General features: G+C 39.0%; 1 protein-coding gene across 1 annotated transcript in view; it reads left to right on the top strand.

Moving 5' to 3' along the window:
- Window positions 1-20234, top strand: part of klhl25 (kelch like family member 25) — a 54195-nt gene that overhangs the window by 23003 nt on the left and 10958 nt on the right. Inside the window, exons 3-10 of the mRNA XM_088297903.1 lie at window positions 4665-4770; window positions 5894-6139; window positions 7084-7173; window positions 11345-11508; window positions 11630-11777; window positions 16378-16574; window positions 16691-16796; window positions 16888-17031. Of these exons, the coding sequence (XP_088154029.1) occupies window positions 4665-4770; window positions 5894-6139; window positions 7084-7173; window positions 11345-11508; window positions 11630-11777; window positions 16378-16574; window positions 16691-16796; window positions 16888-17031 (1201 nt within the window). The remainder of the gene's footprint in view (window positions 1-4664; window positions 4771-5893; window positions 6140-7083; window positions 7174-11344; window positions 11509-11629; window positions 11778-16377; window positions 16575-16690; window positions 16797-16887; window positions 17032-20234) is intronic.

Below are 20234 nucleotides of genomic sequence, written 5' to 3'. Positions count from 1 at the left end.
CCTTAATGTATCTTTTTCTTCCCCCCTTTTCTTCTAGGTAGAACATGAAACCTGACGGTTGGAGTGATATTGTAATTATGGGAACACTTGATGACGCCTGGCATTTTTATAGCACGATAGACTAGTAAACAAATCCAAAATAAGCAATCAAGTGTACAGCCCTGATGATGTTGCAGGGATCACATGAATCAGTCCAAAATATCCAATATGGCTGCATGCAGGGTAGGTTTTTGTTTTGGTAAGCCCTATTTTTTTCAGCAAATCAGATGCCATTGATGTTTGCACTTTTATTCTTTATACACACTGACTAATCGAATGCTTCTGTTCTGTTCCTTTGAACACTACTCTGTCCTTGTCCTTGGCTTTTTTTGTGCTGTGACAGTCCTTTAATCAAACAATAAATATGGAGCAACCACAATACTAACCAACAGCTTGTCATTGCTATCTTCAGAGTCTGAAGATGACCCCGTTGGGTCAATCACGTTACGTCCGATTTAAAAACCCAGCCAGTGCGCTGACCCAGCTCACGAAAATATGGAGTTTATTTGCACTTGTACTCATCTGCCAGCCATTTTCCAAAAAAGCCACTTCCACCTTGCATACCATTTTTTAAGGAATTTCACAGATTTTTCAAAGCCCATAGAATATTGTGATCTACACCTATATAAACACAACATATACCAAAAGAATGATGAGCCTCTCTTCTTTCGTGAGAGATAAAAAGGTATTTGTACCTTTCTTCGTTCTTTTATCAGCAATAGAACATAGCCACCTTTGACCTTTTTCTGTTTTTGACGAGCCTGAAAAGGTTAATTTCAAGCAGATGCTTTGACGCAAATATTTTTTTTCTTTTTTGACATGGACCAGACGTTCTTTTAGATACTGAGGACTAGGAGTGTCTCGATTGCAATTCCAATATCAGCCAAAAAAACATATCGGATTTCACGGGTCTCCATCCAAAATCTCTGATATGAGTACTATTAGGAAAGCATTCCATTCGAGAATCCGCTTCGGTTCTTCTATCCAGCAGCGTCGAGAGCGAGTGTGCATTGCCCACGTGATCAAAACAACCACGGTCTAGGAGTGACCATATTTATTAAAAAAAATTGAAGTTATATATCGTGCGCGCACGCACTGCTATCATTGAGTAGAATGAGATTCGGTAGCCCAGGCTCGCCTCGATAGTCAGCCAGCACGCCCATCACGGTTGTGGGCTCGCCTCTGGGGTGAAGGCGTCAGGCGGCTGGCTGTCCAAGGGGTCAGATGAAGCAATATGAGTACGAACGACAGTGCCTTTTCCTTTTCAACTTTGCTGCTGGATCATAAATTAATGTGGACTTAATCAACATTGGATTACAGTGAAAATTGACGAGTTGACGAGCACTTTTAACATCCCGGAGAAGATGGAGCGACCGGCAGGATATGCATGCATTTCTGCCGGCTCTGGTATATGCTTCAAGTGGCCGAGGTTATGTGTAAACAAAAGCAGGACTACACACGACCGGCGCTCTCCATACACAAAACATGCACAGAGCTTCGGGTACCATCGTCCATGGGGCGCACTATCTCGTCAGTGGGGGCACTTTATGACATCGAGTGCATACGTGTGCACAAGCTTGGGGTGGGGAGGTAAAAGAAATCCATCTACCGGCCTTGTATATTTAGGATACCAAAAAAACCTGTAAAAAAAAAGATATATTCCATCACTGTTGCAGAAAAAACTACAAATTACAGGTACATTTAATAAAAATGTGGATTATTTTTTTCAGAATTACATTTTTAATGAGAGGGAGATCGCGCAACTCAATCCTTGCCGAAACTTGCTTGCTTAACCAGAAGGGAGTGGAGGGTGACTGTTTTGGATCGTATTCACTGCAGGACTTATTCATAAACCAATATCGTCTGCTATATTTGTCACCAGGAATTAAAGAAATACAAATGTATTTTTCCGGTTAACGTCATGTCTCAGTCACAGGGACGTGTGCGCACGTTTGTATGCGTCTGGCGTGGGGAGGCAAAGCTGTGTGAAGCAAACCTCTCTCCGCTACCTTTTACAAATTTACAAACTGGTCGTGTGGAATGGTTTGAAAAATTTCATGAAGCTACCAAAATTTCTTTGCTTTCCCTCACCAGATGAAGTTAGCGATCTGCCTGTTTGTCTGTCTCTGCTGCATTGTGCACATGGTGTCTCCTTCACATTTCTTTTGCTTTGGATTTGAATTGTGGGTGCTGAGGCTTCCTCCAGCATTCCAAAACAATGAATTTTATACAGCCATAAGATGGGAAAAAAAAGAGAAATATGCAATTATAAAAATAATCATATAGATTTTTTTGGTTTGTTTTATTAATTTCTTTCAACATATATGGTACTGGTGCAATGCAAAATTAATTAAATGTATTCAAGATACATTAATATTACTGCACTTTGATTGCTAACTGCATTTTTAACTGGTAACTAGTAACTGTATGTATATATCCATTTAATAGTCAGATGCACCTAGGGTTGGGCGATATGACCTCAAATCAATATCGCGATAAATCGGGCAATTTTACCTCAACGATAAATGCGCGATAAATTCTTCCTGAGGACCAAAATCAAAATAAATGCAGGAAATATATATTAACTGCTTTTTTTATTGACCAACTGGTACACATTACTTTCAATGAAAAATAAAAGTACAAAAATCATTTGAATAAACATTCCAAATAGCTTGCTTTGCATGACTTGAACAATGTCACAAAGAACAGGAGAAAAAGGGTACCTCTCACAAAATCTTTTTCTGCAAATATATTGTGCCGAGATGCTGTAATGCCATTTGCAAAGGCCTAGATTTGTGTAAAGGTATCTTGTAAACAATATAAATAATGCCATGTGCAAAGGAGCTAGTCGCCTGTAAACAAAATGCTAAATAAAATGAAAAAAAATGTCAATGGAATGCCAGTGCCAAATAAACGCGTGTGCTTCATCAGGAAAATGTGCCGTCTCGAGTACTCTGGTGGGCGGTCGCCACTTGTCGTCTATGTAATGCACATTCAGGCTCAAACAGGGATCCATGTTGCGACTCGACCACAAGTCGGATGTGGATGCAAAATGCTTGACATGTCTCCGCTCCCGTCCCGATGTTGTCCATATCGGGAAGTGCTGTTTGCAACAAATATTTTCGTACCTCTTGTCGCCTACATTCATGAGGCGTTTAAACCCTGTGCGCTCCACTGTAACTAGAGGAGCTCTATCTTTAGCTATGTGCTAGGCTATCGCGTCCACCTCTGAGACATTCTCTGGTATTGTGTCGCCTCCGTTATGGGCTGTTGTCACTTGTCCAACCTTGCTTCTCACTTTGAACTTTTAGCACAAGCTCCAAGTCAACAGCATGGTTGTGTTGTGGGTGGTGAAAAAGAAAAGGTTGGACGCGCTGTTTCAGGTGCTTACGACTTACTGTGTAGTTCATGTTATTTTGCTCAAACATCGTCTTTATGGAAACCAAAACATTTCCAAACGACAGATGTCGAATTTCTTTTCGGGACAAGGAACAATTTCAACTAACGTTACTTCGTCTGCAGCCGTGTCAGCCGCTTCAGGATTTGAATCGCCAGCTACGAACGTGTTTTCTGTTGACATTCTTCTACGGCGAATGAGTCACGTGACTACATGCGCTGTAGCCGTCTTAAAGAGGCATGAACATCGCCGCAGACAGAAAACTTTTCTTTTTCTTTTTTTTTTTTAGACACCGAATTTACAGACATGGGCAAAATTATGTCGGTCATTGTAATACATTTCGGTAACGGTAAATTTTCGGTTTATCGCCCAGCCCTAGATGCACCCCATATTTGGAATAAATGGGTCATATATTCTCATACCTACCATTGCTGACTGTTGTTATTTAGGATAACTTGGTCAAGTCTTTGAACAATTCATACTAAAAAATAAATTATATTTCGGTAATTATAAATGATAAAAAATAAGATATATCATTCCTGCTCATACCTCATTAAAAGATATTGGAAATACTCTTAAGCAGCAACATCGGATCGGTTGTGGTAAATGTATCGGGACATCCCTACTGAGTACTAAGTGGAAGCTCTGAGGGGATCAAGCTTTTTTCTGTTTCCGGTCTTAGTCTTAGCAATGACCAGCTGTTATATGTTAGGCAAGGCCATTTCTAAAACACTTTTTTTACTCTATGTGGGTTTTGACTCCGCATGAAACTTGGCATTGTGTTAGTGTTTTAATGGTGTTTAGTTTTTGTTATTAATTTCTTTTAACTCTCTGGGATTGTATGATTATTTTTTACTAATTTTACCGAAACAAAAGTAGTATAAGGGTTGGTGATTAAAAATAAACAACTAAGATAATTCATTAAAACGATTGATTGATCAAAACTACAAATGCAATTTATCCAAAAAGTTACTTGAGTAAATGTAACGGAGTAACCTCTGTTTTATGCTTTTTAAAAGGGAACACGCATTTATCATAAAAAATGCCTTCAACTGACCATTATCCCGTAATGAAAAAATATTTTCCATGACCAGTGATATTTCCCTAATTTACCAGCAAAAAGCCAATGTTGAACAAATTCTTCCAAGGTATTTAAACTATGAGCACAACTGCAGTCATCTTGGCAGGTTTTTGGCGGTGTCGTAACATATTATTTTGCATCTTCCAGGGCGGTATTGTCAGCTTGCAGCCGTTACTTTGAAGCCATGTTCAGTGGAGGACTACGAGAAAGTATGGACAGTGAGGTCAATTTCAGAGACAGTATACACCCCGAGGTTTGTTTGTTTGGAGGCTACCCTCCATTATTTGCTTAAAAACTCAACTAGCCACTATTTTTGTGTGCATGCGAAAGCCATGCCTAATATAAAAATATTGCTGTGGTGCCATCTTGTGGCATGCTGATGCGTATATGTGTGTGCGTGCATATCTATCTATCTATCTATTTACCTATCTATTATATATATATTATATAATATATATATTATATAAATATTATATTATATATATTATATTATATATATTCTATAAATATATAATATAATATATTTATATTATATATATAATATATATATATATAATATTATATATATATAATATATTATATTTTATATATATAATATAATATGTTTACATATATATATATATATATGTTTATATATATATATATAAAAATATATATATAAGTGCTGTCAAGTGATTATTTTTTTTAACTAATTAATCACCAAAAAATCCATGATTAATCACGATTAATCACATTTTTCAACTGCAATTTTTTGCAAAGCTTGTAACAGATATTTACTTGAATAATATCTTGGAATTGATGCAAAAAATCACTAAATATGAAGTACGTATATTTAATTCAAAGACTGTTCTAATGGCTTTCTTTGATTCTTGAATCGATCTAAATGGAGACATCTTTACAGGTATTTTTCATCGAGACATTTCTCAAAACTGCCCACAAGCGCCACACTCCAACAGTGCTGGTTTGCAAGACCCTGTGGTAACTTGAACAAAGTGTGACTTGCTAAAGATGTACAGCTAATATGGCGCAATATCTGCAAAGTATGCAAATTATTTTCGAAGTAAATCAAACTGAGTTAATTGAGTTAAAATATTTAACTGAGTTAAAAAATTTTGGATTAATCACCTGAGCTACGCTTTAATTTTGACAGCCCTATTTTTTTAATATACATACATGCATACATACATACATACACAGTATTATCAAGCTGCAACAATTTGGATGATTTGTTCCCCACAGGACAAAGGTTTTATTTTAGTGACAATCAAATGTGAAAGTTAAGGATCCAACATGGATTAGACTTTTATTCATGTCTTTTGTGTGTGCGCGTTTGGGGGGGGGGGGAATACATCAACATGAATTATTTACTCTTGCAGGTCTTGGAGCTTCTGTTGGATTATGCCTATTCATCTCGAGTCATTATAAATGAAGAGAATGCTGAATCATTATTGGAGGCTGGAGACATGTTGCAATTTCATGATATACGGGACGCCGCAGCAGAATTTTTAGAAAAAAACCTTCATTCTTCCAACTGTCTGGGGATGATGCTGTTATCAGATGCCCATCAGTGTAAAAGATTGTATGAGCTGTCGTGGAGGATGTGCCTACTGCACTACGAAACAGTAAACAGACGCACACTCAACACACAACTGTTAAATTACCATCAGTATAATTATAAAATTACACAGTGTATTCCTTACACATTAATCTGCATCTGGATAACCATTTTTTTTGGGCTGTCAGATTACTTTTAAAATGTCCAAATCAAAATTATCTGCCGCCACTAAAGATGGTAAACATACATTTGTTTACTAGTATCAGGGTTCGAAGCTTAGACCAATTTGTGCACCCACCAGTCAACTGAATTTCTCAATGGCGCGTCTAAAAATAGAGAGATTACACCAGTGCAACCAACCTCACGAGTGATGTGAGAGGAATGTACCATAATTACTGGACTACAAAAAGAACGTGATTAAAAGGCACGGCAGCCATATTTAGCAGTAAAATCTAATTTGTACGTACATTGTACATAGTAGATGCTTTTTCTTTCGGAACGCAGTTAGTTAATCAATAGTGTCAAAGAAAGTTTCTCTTGACGTCAAATTCTGGACCGCTGTTTGCTGAACAAAGCTAAAAAAAGTAAATAAAAAAGCAATGCGAGACGGAGCCGAATGTCCTGTGCTGGCCCAGATTGTGTCCAATACCCTGTCTCTTTGCAGCGATCAAAGGCTTTTACCGCCGCTGTGTGATGAAGCTCAATGCTAACGTGAACGCTAATGTCTTTTACTCTTTGTCATGTCAGTAATTATCACTCTATTAGCTTGTTACAACTTGAAGAGCGCTTCAATTGCCACAATAAGGAGCAGCCCAGCTCACAGGTGTTGATTGAAGAGCAGCTGCTTGTTGGTGCAATTTACATATGATCTGATTAGTCAACTAATCGCGACTTCTGTTTGTGTTTTGTCGACTACCAAAAGAATCGTTTGCGTCAGCCGTAATGTCTAAATGAACAGATATTGATAACTTAAGTGCATCATGTGTTTTAAGAAGTGTTGTTGGTCTTTAGATACGAGAATCTGAGGACTTCTATAGTTTGACTAAAGAAAAACTGCTGGAGCTTGTGCTTAGTGATGAGCTGGAGATTGAAGATGAACAGGTAAGTGACTCTGTTTTTAATTTTAAATATTAGCCATTTTTCTATAATAGGACTCGACATTAACTTTTGCATTGATAGCACTGATGGTACCAACTTTTTCAGTTGGTCGCTTTTTTTGGGGCTGTACAGCATGACCATAATTGCTGATGTATAGCGGTGTCGATAGCCATACTGATGTATAATGTAAACATTTACAGTGACTGAAGATATATTTGCAAAATATTTTTGTGTGACAAGAACTCTTGCAGCAAGCAACAACAGATCAGTTATTTTAAATAAAACTTTAAAAGCGGATAAAAAGTACAACCAATACCTTGGCAAAACTTAAAACATCAATAAAAAGCAGTGAACTGATAGCTGACAGCTAAAAAATTTCAAATTTGTTTTATTTATATTAGTTGAAACAATCTACTGTGATACTCATTAAAATGCTTTCATTAAAAAATGCATTCTAAACACTTTTAAATACTTTAGAGCAAATGAACACAAAAAACATTTAGCCTTTATTTTTACACATTACTAATTTTATTTATGTACATGACTAAAAGTTTTAGGTTACCAAAGTATTTGTTGTTTATTAAGTCTTTGGAGTAGGGCTGCACGATAAATTTAAATTTAATCGACATCGAGGTTTGACCTTGTGCAAAACAGTGCGGTTTTGTATAGTTTGTATAGTTTTTCCTCTCTCCCCCAACATTTGCCGTTTGAGTGATCGATGAATTAGCCAACTAGAATTGTCGATGATCGGGTCTTAATGTTGCTGGCCAATCAGTGTGGTGGCTAACACATATTAGTCTGCGCTTGGCGAGCCTACAGTCAGTTCAGCGCGACAATAACACACTCCACGTGCTCCTCGGGTTTTAAAAGGCAGCTATCCTTTTAAAAAAAAAAAAATGCAATATTTAGACATGTACTGTTTATATACGAGAGACGAGCGTTTTGTCATGAGTATTTTTATATGTAAATTCTAAAGTTTTTTTTACTTAGAATAAGTGCACAACAGTGTGCAATGCTGACCTATTTAAACGTTTACACAAGACTTGAATCTTGTTTACATCAAGTTATTTTTTGTTCGCATTGCCTTTTTTGATTTTTAATGATGCTGCCAAAAAATAAATTGGACATACTATTGTTCATTCTGTGTTATTATTTTGGATATGCAACTATTATTATCTCACCATACCCTGAACCCCCAATGTATTGTTTTTATTGGCAAGTTATTTGGTACAGAATGCAGGTCAAAGCTCACACCTTAGCACAGTCGCCAGAAGACAGCGCCTTGTACTTCTCATCAAATGGGGACATTAGTGATTTGAATTGTTATAATATTGATTAAATTACTTGACTGAAACTAAACTGGCTCACAATCATAGCATTTTAATGCATTTAAAAATGTAAAATACAAAAACCGCTAATCGAATCGTAAACGCAATATTGGTCTGAAAAATCGCAATTACATTTTTTTTTTTCAAAATCATGCAGCCCTACTGTGGAGTATACAGTATAAAATCTCAGTGAATATTTAATGTTTGGCATCCCATCCAACTGATTTGATGATACAATGCAATACAATTTTATTTATATAGTGCATTTCACAACAGCTGTAGCTGTAACAAAGCACTTTCCATATGCCGTCATATAAATTAGCAGGTAATTAGAACACAAATTAAAACACATAGACACATTTACAATAGATAACAGAATAATTGGAGACCCACCCGGCCATATACAGTTGTGTTAATAGCAATGTCTTTAAAAAGGTCAAAATCCCTGGAGTTCCATTCCTTATCCTCACAAGGGTCATGGGCGTGCTGGAGCCTATCCCAGCTGCTGGTAGCTAGCCAATCACAAGGCACACAAATTCAAACGACCACTCACGCTCGCAATCACACCGAGGGACGATTTAGAGTGTCCAATCAACTTGTTATGCATGTTTTTGGAACGTGAGAGTAAACCAGAGAAAACCCACGTGGGCACGGGGGGGAACATGCAAACTCCACACAGGATGGCCGTGGAAGGGTTCAAAGCCAAAACCTCTGTGCTCTGCGGTGGACCTGCTAACCAGTCTACCCCCCTGCCCCCCCTTTCCCTAGTAATTTTTTATTTTTTTAATTTCTTGCACTGGGAACATTCCACATTATTCTAAATGTGTAGAAATATTTAGCAAATTATGAATTGCTTTACATGACAAAAAATGATAACTGTGCTGTTAAAAAAAAGCAGTTGCCTTTTTCTTTCCAAACGTATCCTTTTATGAACTTGAACTTTCTAGAATTTAGCATTCGATCAACTCTTGCACCTGTGAGCAGGTATTCCAGCCCGGGATAATTTGACAGGAGAGAACAATTCCACTGCATTTCTTAGTTTGGTCTCAGCATCAGCACTTTTGATATCACCCCATCAATTTTCATTTATAAATCGTATTAAGGTTCAGCTCTCTCTGGGCAGTAGGCGGGGTACACCCTGAACTGATTGCCAGCCAATCGCAGGCACACGTAGACTAACAACCATTCACACTCATAATCACACCAAGGGACAATTTGTAGTGTTCAAATAACCGACCATGCATGTTTTTGAAATGTGGGAAGAAACCGGAGAAAACCCACGCAAAGACAAAAAAAATAATCACAGAAAGCCACGAGAAGGCACTCAAGACTTATGCACCAATATCTCTGATTCCTTACAAAGACAATAAAGAACGACTAGACACTGGTGCCCCTCAGGAGAATCATATTATGCAGACTACAAGGCTGCAAGTCATGAAATTTGCAGAAATAAACATAATCAAGCAGCAGGGAGAAAGTTTGGAATAATTGAGAAATTTGTTAGGAATTGGTGAAAAGTGAAAATGCTGCTTTTACTGTGATTAAAAAAACTAACAAAAAAAGTGAAGCTCCTCCCTGTGAGCACGAATGAGTGGCTGCGTTGTGTACACCTCCGCAGTGAAACGCCAGCGAATAAAGCAAAGCGCATTAGGTCTGAACGTAGCACAACAGTTTTTATAATTCAACATGGAACACTAAAAATAAACAAGCGCAGTATCCATCCATCCATTATGCGCCGCTTATCCGGGGTCGGATCGCGGAGGCAGCAGCTTCAGCAGGGTAGCCCAGACTTCCCTCTCTCCAGCCACGTCTTCTAGCTCTTCCGGAGGGATCCCCAGGCACATTATCCATTGCCAAAATGTGCAGTGGATATTTGTCTAAACTGAAGAATGTTATTTTACAAGTAGTTTTGTTTCGCAAATATTCGCTTAATTTGAATTTGCTGCTTGCAACAGGTTTCAAAATAGTACGGAGCGAAAATGAAAGAAATGTCCCCGAAAGTAACAGTTGTTCACAAGCAAGGAAGGAGTGACTTTGTGAACTGCGCAAGCAAACAGTCCAACAGTATTTTTTGTTTGTTTGTTTTGGGAGTTTTGGATCTACGCACCGTCCAAGTTATCATCAAATCATCCAGAAAATCTGGAGAAAACTATTCACGTAAATGGCAAAGCCACAAAAACTCGTGATCTTTGATCCATCAGTTGGCACTGCGTTTGGCAGTGCTAATATAAGCCAGACGGGCCACCATGCTTACTTTACTTACGCTGCTGGATTCTATAATTGTGTGAACTTAATCAACATTGGATTCAAATATAGTTTGACAAGTTCGCGTGACTTTATCGAGTGTCTGGCTGTTTTGGGTTTGTCATGGTTGACGCGCCTCTACAACATGTAATGGACATCGAGAACAGTCCCTCTGCATTGACAGATTGGGGTGGTGGTCCTCCTTTTTAAGAAGGGAGACAATAAGATGTGTTCCAATGACACTCTCAATCACACTCCTCAGCCTGCATGGTTAGGTCTACTCAGGGGTGCTGGAGAGGAGGGTATGTCGAGAGCTTGAATCTCAGATTCAGGAGTAGCAATGTGTTTTTTTGTCCCTGGAACAGTGGACCAGCTCTACACCCTCAGTAGGGTCCTCTAGGGTGCATGGGAGTTAAGGTCATCTGAAGTTGTAGTTACATAATTGGAAGACCTGCGAGGAGTCCTGTCCTTTGTTCCTTTTTATAAAATCTTCGCGTTAAACCGGGCAGTTTTACATTGCTGTATTTGCAAACATCATTAGACCAGTAAAATGTAGTTATGTTATTCTTACTGTTCGTCCAATTTACTTGCTTTATTTGTAGATCGTGTTTAACTCTGTGATGCGCTGGGTTCGAAATGACTTGGATAATCGGCGTCACCATTTACCAGAGCTGCTTGGAGCTATAAGGTTGGCTCTACTCCCATCAGAATGTCTCCTGGAGGCTGTTGCGTGTGAAGAGCTTGTAATGGCTGACAAGCGGAGCAGGTACCCAATGTTAATGTATTTGTTAAACCCGCTATTCTTTTTTTTTTTTTTTTCTCCAGTTTTGCATTTTAAAAGATATTTGCTAATGCTGTAAATCATGCTGAGTGTTTTATGTTTGCAGGGTAGTTGTAGAAGAGGCAATGCAATGTAAAAAAAGAATTCTTCAAAACGATGGTGTTGTGACAGGTCCCTGTGCTCGACCGCGCAAGGCAGGGCACACGCTCCTGATATTGGGAGGCCAAACCTTTATGTGTGACAAGATATATCAGGTAAAACACAAAGTGCCGACCCTTTCATGACAATGTACTGGTGTGTTACACATAAACACACCTTTCACTTGTGTTTAATACTAAACTTGGACTTAAGTTATCACAAAAAGTGCTGATCCAATACAGTAGAGCCTCCAGATAGAATTTTAATTCAATGTGTTACCAAGCACATAGCTGAAAGCACTTAAAACACTAAATTAGCTTTTCGCCATTAAAATGAATGGAAATGGCATTTAACACATTCAGCACCCCACACACCCCCAAAAAAGCCAAATAATTTTGTTTGTGTTTTTTGATAAAGAAAAATACCAATCTACAATATTTGACTTTGAATAAACATTGCATAATATCATAATTCATAGAATGTAAATAATTAAACTGTTTACGCATCAAGTTTAACGCTGCAATTTCATTTTGCTATCAGGTAACAACCAATGACAGCTAGCTTGTGAACGTTGGGTGAGAAAAGTGGCAAAATGTGTTTTGAAAGGTATTAACTCATTCACTACTATCCGAGTAAAAAAAAAAAATGGATCTTTGACGTCTTTAGCCGTCAAGGGCAATCAGTTAGTTAATTGTTGTTGTTTAGAGAATTTCAGATTTTTGAGGTGTCAATAAAGCAAAAATGATTTTCATCTAAGTCACTGTTGTGTACAAAATGTAACTTTTTGCATTGTCAAAATAGGTGATTTGAATTAAACCTATGTTTTACTGCTAATTACAAAAAATGTAACACGGTAGCTTTTCTTCTTCAGCTGGTAGTGACATTAAACAGCTTGAAGCCTCTTTTTGAGGAATCTTTCCCTCTTTGCCAGGATGGCCGAGTAGTCTAAGGCGCCGCGTTCAGGACCCAGTCTCCCCAGGAGGCCTAGGTTCGAATCTCGAATTTCCCCATTGTGGGACTAATAAAGGGCAAATTATTATTATTATTATTATTATTTGCCAAACTGCCGATCTGACATTTAAATGCACTCCATTAATCATATCAGCCGTGTTACAGTCATGCTGCACGCGGAGATCGATTGAAACCTCACTTTATTGTAGTGGTGATGGGTTGAGGATTTATTTATTTAATTAATTAACGTCTTGAGTTTACTACCTTACGTAAACTTCAGTATATTTTTGATTGATTTTAAAAGGTTAAACGGTTGAAAAAGCTCTTGAAGTCAGTCATTAATTAAGAGGAAGCTGCATTTGGACAGTTTGGAAATCGATTTTGAAGCTTTGAGGTTATAGTTTATTTAGACATACAGTACACAATGCAGTTCTTATGATCTGTACATTTCTAAATCTACACGGGAATTGGAAGAGGTACTTCACAAAGAAACTAACTATTGTGAAAGGATGTAAGAATGAGAATTTAATAAGAAAAAATAAAAAAAATACTAAAAATAAACAATGTTCGCATGACATGAGGCTAATAACTTCCTCACTTAAACACAATTTTAGCACCAGTTTGGTAGCACCTGCAAAATGTTGCTGATGAGTTGACCTTTTTGAAATTTGCCCTGATTTGAGTCTCGCAGTTAGCATCCAATCGTTTGAAGAAAAGTGAATGGCAGGAAGACATAGAAAAATAAAAAGAAATAATATAATTGTGGTCCCACAGCACATGGGGGAGGTGTGTTCATCTCGCTGTGTCATTCTGCGAATCTTGCTGGTCACAAGTCCTTGGAATGGGAGTACTGTATTTTCACGGCCATAAGGCTAAAAGTCCCAAGTTTTCTCCAAAATGTATGGGGCGCTCTATAATGCAGAGCGCCCTGTGTACAGACTGAGTTCCATAGATCTGCACATATGTCTGTCTTAGGCACACCACCTGTCCAACTGGTGGCATTTTACGTTGCATGTTAACACCCTCTGTTGGTAAAGTTCATGATTACAACGAGCTACAGATTTGACTGGTGTGCACACTCCTGTTGGTTACGGTTTGAGACAGCCAGTTGACAACAGACTAGTATGTACGCGTGTGAGAAAGCTGGATAAAGGGGCTGCTGTCTACGATGTTGCAGTCTGTCATTGTTATTACAAGCAAAAAACATCACGGGTTAGATCAGTGCTTCTCAAATAGTGGTGCGATGCTGAGGGGGGGCGCATGTCAACATGGGAAATATGCTTTTTTTCCCCGCCGTAGTACGGCTGAACAATGTATGGTTTTGGGACCGAAATTGCAATCTCAGGCAACACAATTTTGAGATCGCCAAAACTGCTGTTTGTGCTCTTAGTTCACGCAGCAGGTCACGCAGTGCTGATTTAAAAAAAAAAAATTTAAAAAAATCGCCCTGTTGCTCGTTGTCCCGGAAGTAATTTCTTTCGCCGCTACTTGAATACTAGCCGCCAATCTATCTTGCGCCGCAGCAGAATAAGCTTTATTTGTGCTATATCTAAGTCCGTGCACAGCAGCAGCAACAAGCTGCGTGATGACAAATAAACGACCCCACTAACAAGTAGCATTTTAAACGAGGCGGCGCTAAGCATTCTAATCGATAAATAAATAGAGTAATAAGTGGCTTGATGTATGCTCGACTTTATACAGATGTCTGACTCGGACCGCATTTGGGCGGAGAGCTAGCAGCTATGAACAGAAGTGTCGTATTGCAACCATTAGGTATCGAAACATAAAGTAAGACGACGGGTACGTTAGCAATTTAGCAGGCGCTCTCAGACCGGAACACAAGAATGGATGACATCATCACGACGAAGAGGTTCGATGTCAAACGTATAGTAAATATTTATCATCTCATCAATATTTGCACCACAGAGTACTGAGTGTCGAGATGCTCTCAATAATAGTTCTCAAAACTACATTTCTTACCAATTTAGCTTTGCTAAGGGACATTTTATTTACATAATCTAGCATCAATATACAAAGGAAATGTACATTAGTATGAAATATAAAAAAATGGTGGCTTATTGTTTTCTCCTTGGAAGGGGGGTGTGACAGAAAATAATTGAGAAGCACTGGGTTAGATTAACCTTGTCAGGTTCGCCAATTTGACATATAGGGTTCACAGCTGAAAGAAGAGAGGCACTCAGCTCAAGTGGATACAGAGAGGTTACTAAAGTTTATTTGGCAACTTCATCTCCCTTCTGTTCCTCGATGTTTTTCACACATTCCCTTTTATAACATCGAGGAATCAGATTACATTCAAGGGTGGTACAGTTCGTCTTCTCAAAAGCTGGTTTAGTCCGGTTTATCATTGGTGTGCCGCCATGGGTCGCAGCTGACTTTGACGTCAACATCTTTTATCAGGACCCAGCACGATGATGCTTGCTTCAGACTTCGATGCCAACTTATCAGGGCTCCTCACGATGTTGTTTACTTCATACTCACTTCTGAAGAAGTGCCACCGCCCTGCCAATTGCAGACACCTCTCTGCAGTAAAGGTGTCCTCCTGTACCTCCACTCTGACTGTAAACACTCAAGCATAGTCCACTCCACTAATTTGCAACATGTCATGCGCACCATGTATTGATATAATGCTGCGTCATGGCAAATGTATAATAACCTCTAAATATTATTCTAACAAACCTTTACACAAGAGACCCTGCACAAAAAAAAAAACACGCTGCCCAAAGCACAACACTCGTGACATCTCTCTAACAAGCCATCTGATTGGCTGAGGCACTCCCAGAACGCTTTGCAGCACTTGGAATATGCATGGCATGAGAGATTCATGTTTTGTCATAATTGTACTTCTTTGTTCATTATTTTGGTTGTCTCGTATGCTGTTGTGTTGATGTTGAGTGATCTCTCCCCCAGCATTGTGTGATCACGTACTGTTGAAGTGTCTGAATTACTGCTTGTTGAGTTGTCACAAAAGCTGCCCTCAAACCTGATGGACTGTGGGACTGCCAATGACATGTGACTGTTTTGCCTTTTTCAAAGCTGTCTTTTTTAAAACGTACGCTAGTATCCATGCTATCTTGTGTTTTAGCACTATTGTATGTCTTGACATGCCTGCGCCAAATAATACGGTGCGCCCTATGTATGTATTAAATACAGCAATGGCACCTGCAACTGAGCCTGCGCCCTGTAATACGGTGCATCCTAAAGTCGTGAAAATACGGTATTTCATCTTAATAAAAACAAGTTCTCAGTCTCAGATGAGCTCTGTTAATACACAGCAATTATGAAGCAGTCGTCTGAGGTCAGTTCAGAAAATGTTTCTTTTTAGTTTAAAATGGCTTACTTCCACTAGAATCCGCCATCACATTGTGGCCCTGGTCGTAATTGTGCCTTTTGCTGCTTTAAGTACTGTGCTTTAAGTACTGTAAATCCCTTTGTTGTGACCGCATACTAGCGACGCTTGCAGGCTTGCGTCACTCATTAGTTGCCATGACGATTATATCTTCTTCATGTCCTATTTCTTATACCACCACTTCTACTACTACTTCTACCCTCTTTAAAGGTAGTTGAGGTCAGCCATTTTAAACTAAAAATGTTTTTCTTTAGTTAAAAACTGAAGTTTCATCCTCATTTGCTGTCATCAACACAAGGTGTGTTCGAAAATTCACTCTGACCCCCAAACACTACTCAGAGAGTTAACTGTTGTTAATTGTTCTTTTGTAATTGTCTTTCTAATTAATACATATTAAGGTTGATCACAAAGCCAAGGAAATCATACCAAAGGCAGACCTTCCTAGCCCGAGAAAAGAGTTCAGTGCGTGTGCCATTGGATGTAAGGTTTATGTAACTGGAGGAAGAGGGTCAGAAAATGGAGTGTCTAAAGACGTCTGGATCTATGACACAGTTCATGAAGAATGGTCGAAAGGAGCACCCATGCTTATAGCAAGGTAGTTACAATATTTGAGGATATTGGAGAATGAAGAGTGTGAGGGGAGACATAAGTGTATGTACATATTGTATACACATCTCACTAAGGTTTTGTGTGTCACTTGCACTAAATCAGATTTGGTCATGGTTCAGCTGAATTGGAGAACAACTTGTATGTGGTTGGAGGTCATACAGCCATTGCCTTTGTTTATCCTGCCTCTCCATCCGTCTCTTTAAAACAGGTAAAAGAAAGGCTTTTATGTGACCATAATACATTTTTAATCTTCCCAAAAACAATTGTGTTGTGAATAAGTTGTATTAATATTTTCCTAGGTTGAGCGGTATGACCCTGGCAGTAACAAGTGGACTATGATGGCTCCCTTAAGAGATGGCGTCAGTAATGCAGCAGTGGTCAGTGCCAAATTAAAACTGTTCGTCTTTGGGGGCACCAGCATACACAGAGAGAAAGCCTCTAAGGTTGGTCCAGCTTTTGTGCGCATATACAATGTTGATAATGTTTGAAGAACTAGTGAAAGTTCAGAAAATGCCAAATTCAGTCTTTTTGTGTCACGAGTAAAATAATTGCACGTAATACAAATAAAGCATGAACAAATATTTTTTATTCGGTCTATTTGACAAAATACTAATTTCCCCTAAGTTAGATTCTGTCGAGCAACAAACCCGGAAGTGTACCGTCATTACTATGGCAGGGCTCACATCGAGAGTGCATTAGGCCAGTGAGAAATTGACGCAAAAAGCAAAATTTCAAATTGATCTAAGGGGATTCAGGTATTGGAATAGTTGGCGGAAGAGGGGCTTGTTGGAATTATGTTCGTTGGACCATAAATGTACAATGCTCAGGCGACTCTAAATATATGTAAATAAATATGCTATAAACTACAAATAGTGTGCAGCTGTCAAATCATCCTCCGGTGGGAGGATTGCACTAGTAGGACATTTTGGCAGAACACCGGACATGGAGTGGAGACTAGACTCATTGAGAGTGGAAGAATGGTCAGATATACAGCAGGGGTGATCATTACGTCGATTGCAATCAACCAGTCGATCGCAAAGGTAGTATGGATAGATCGCACGACATTAAAAAATAGACATCAGCCTATCATTATCCGTCATGTGATTTATACAGGGCACCCAGTAGGTGACACCTGATCTTTTTTTTTTTTTGTGACACATAGGTCACCACGCATGTGCAAACAATGGTGCTAAGTGCAGCACAAGTAACAAGCTAGCGAGTTGGTTACCTCCAATTTTAAGCCCTCGTTTTATTCTCTTGAACTCAAGGGGGTATAAACATGAGTGGGGGTGCTGGACCAACTAAGACAAAAACGTATCACTTTAATACGGAGTGGGAGGAGGAGTTGTTTTTCACGATGACATTTTTGAAGTGCGTTTGCCTCATCTGCCAGTCTACCATCGCAATACCAAAGAAGGGAAATGTGGAGCAGGATTTTCAGACTGTTCATGGAAAATATGATACCGACTTTCCGCCGAAAAGCGAGCTGAGGAAGAGAGGTGAATAAATTAAAAAGCCAGTTGTCAGGACAGCAGTCATTTTTCTGTCCTAATAAAGGACATCTTATCTTATTTTTCTGACAACTTACCGTATTTTCGCAGTCATAAGGCGCACTTAAAAGTCCCAAATCTTCCCCTAAACTAACACAGCGCCTTGTAAGGCGACTGCGCTCATTATATGGACAAAGTATCACTCGCGACCATCAACCCTTTTACTCATTGGGCTGTTCGGAGTGCATGTTAGCACACCCTGCTGGACAAAGTGTGAGTCATCTATGCTTCAAAGTGACCATGACTATACATTATGTGACTATGGTGTTTGGGTGATGGTGTGGGAGAAAGCTGGACAAAAGGGCAGCTGTCCACAATGTTGTAGTCTGTCTTATCATTTATGTTATTGCAAGCAAGAAACGTCCCAGGTTTAGACAACAGACAAAAAGCCCAAAGCATAACAGCACATCTCTCTAAACAGCCATGAAAATCTCTCTAAACAGCCATGCAAATCTCTCTAAACAGCCATGTGATTGGCTGAGTCTGAGTGGCTCCCAGAAGGCATTGCTCTAATGGCTCCCAAGAAGCCATTTTGTGTTATTTTTATTTCTTTTTGGTATATTGATGGCATGAGAGATACATGTTTTGTGTTAATCTTATTTCTTTGTTTCATTGTTTGCTTGTATGTAGTTTTTTTTTTTTTTTTTTTTTTTGAAACCGTGACTCTAAGGAGTGTGGTGACCAGTGAAGTCCCTCCCCTGACGTAGTCTTGTAGACTATTGCCATGATACCTATTATTGGTTAGAGTCATTGTTAATGATAGCGATTGTCAATGGTATCATGGCAACTGTCTTTGAAATGTGGCGATTGCTTATGGTATTAAGGCAAAGTGAATTGCCATGGCCTGAGTCAGCGCGAGCAGCCGAGCTATGCTAAAGCAGCTGAGCTAGCGCCTTGTAAGGCGGCGCGCCCAGTGTATGCTTCAAAGACAGAATGGCACCCTCAACAGGTGTTGCGCCCTTTGAGGCAGCGCGTCCTATGACTGCGAAAATACGGTACTTGAAAAGCGACATACATTGTACAAAAAATCCTCTCTCTCTTTCTCTCTCGCTCTCTAAATAAATAAATAATATATAAATATATATATAAATATACATAAAAATTTGCACAATTATAGTAGGTAGATCATTTTGCCTTGGTCATTTTATAAGTAGCTCACATGCTGAAAAAGTGTGAGCACCCCTGATATATAGGCTGGGGTTATTAGGTTTGTGTTATTGTTTTAAATTCAATGCTCTGTCATGCTGTAAATGACGCACAGTGATATTATTCTGCTAGTATTGAGACCACACGTTATAATGGGCTGGTTTCCTACGTTGTCATTGGTAAGGTATTTAAGGTACATATACACACTTGGTGTACGACTGTCAGAGAAGTTTCTATTAAACAAGCCTGGACAAATGAGTCAACCAGCCAAGATTGTCTTTGTGTCTCGCGCGGAGCAGCCCCCTGAAGTCAGAGGTGAAGCTTCTGCTTCCTGTTCCTGCAAGGCTTTTATTGTATCGCAGCAAAGCAATTTGAATATGCAACTCATACAGAAAAGAAACACCCCTTGCATAACGGTCGGTGTGACTTCAGTTCGCGTCCTTGGATCGCAGACACTTTTACTTCGTATCAGTCTGGAATGAGCGCCTGGCTTGTCTCTTTCTATCAGTACAGGCACTTCTGTCAACACTGGATAACAAGGGTACACTGTTCACTTGAAAATCAAATGACCTGAAAGCATAGTTTGAAACTTGATAACATGACAACCTAATTTCTTTGACATATCCCTCCTGTTTATCACGATTCAAACATCATCATCAAAGGCTGTCGCTTGAGGGGGGAGAAAAACTACCCAAAAATTCCAAGACTTTGGACAAAAAGAGTAGAAACCCATGCCCCAAGCAAACAAAAAAAATAACAATTAAAAGTTAATAGCAATAAAGCAAAGCTAAAGCTGTCTTTGGTCCAATACATGTATATACAAAATAAACCCGGAACATCAACATTCACAACTGCAACTCTTTTCTGTGAAGCAAGTTACATTAATCAGTGCCCCTGAGCGTTTTTTCCGAAGCTGCAGGTTTTATTTGATGTGAGTGTAGTCAGCAGTC

The sequence above is a fragment of the Idiotropiscis lumnitzeri genome, chromosome 6 (assembly GCF_059441095.1).
Source record: "Idiotropiscis lumnitzeri isolate Australia: NSW breed Sydney's pygmy pipehorse chromosome 6, RoL_Ilum_1.0, whole genome shotgun sequence".
Classification (NCBI taxonomy): domain Eukaryota; kingdom Metazoa; phylum Chordata; class Actinopteri; order Syngnathiformes; family Syngnathidae; genus Idiotropiscis; species Idiotropiscis lumnitzeri.
Note: the sequence above shows the minus strand (reverse complement) of the source record. Positions and strands in the feature narration are given on the sequence as shown.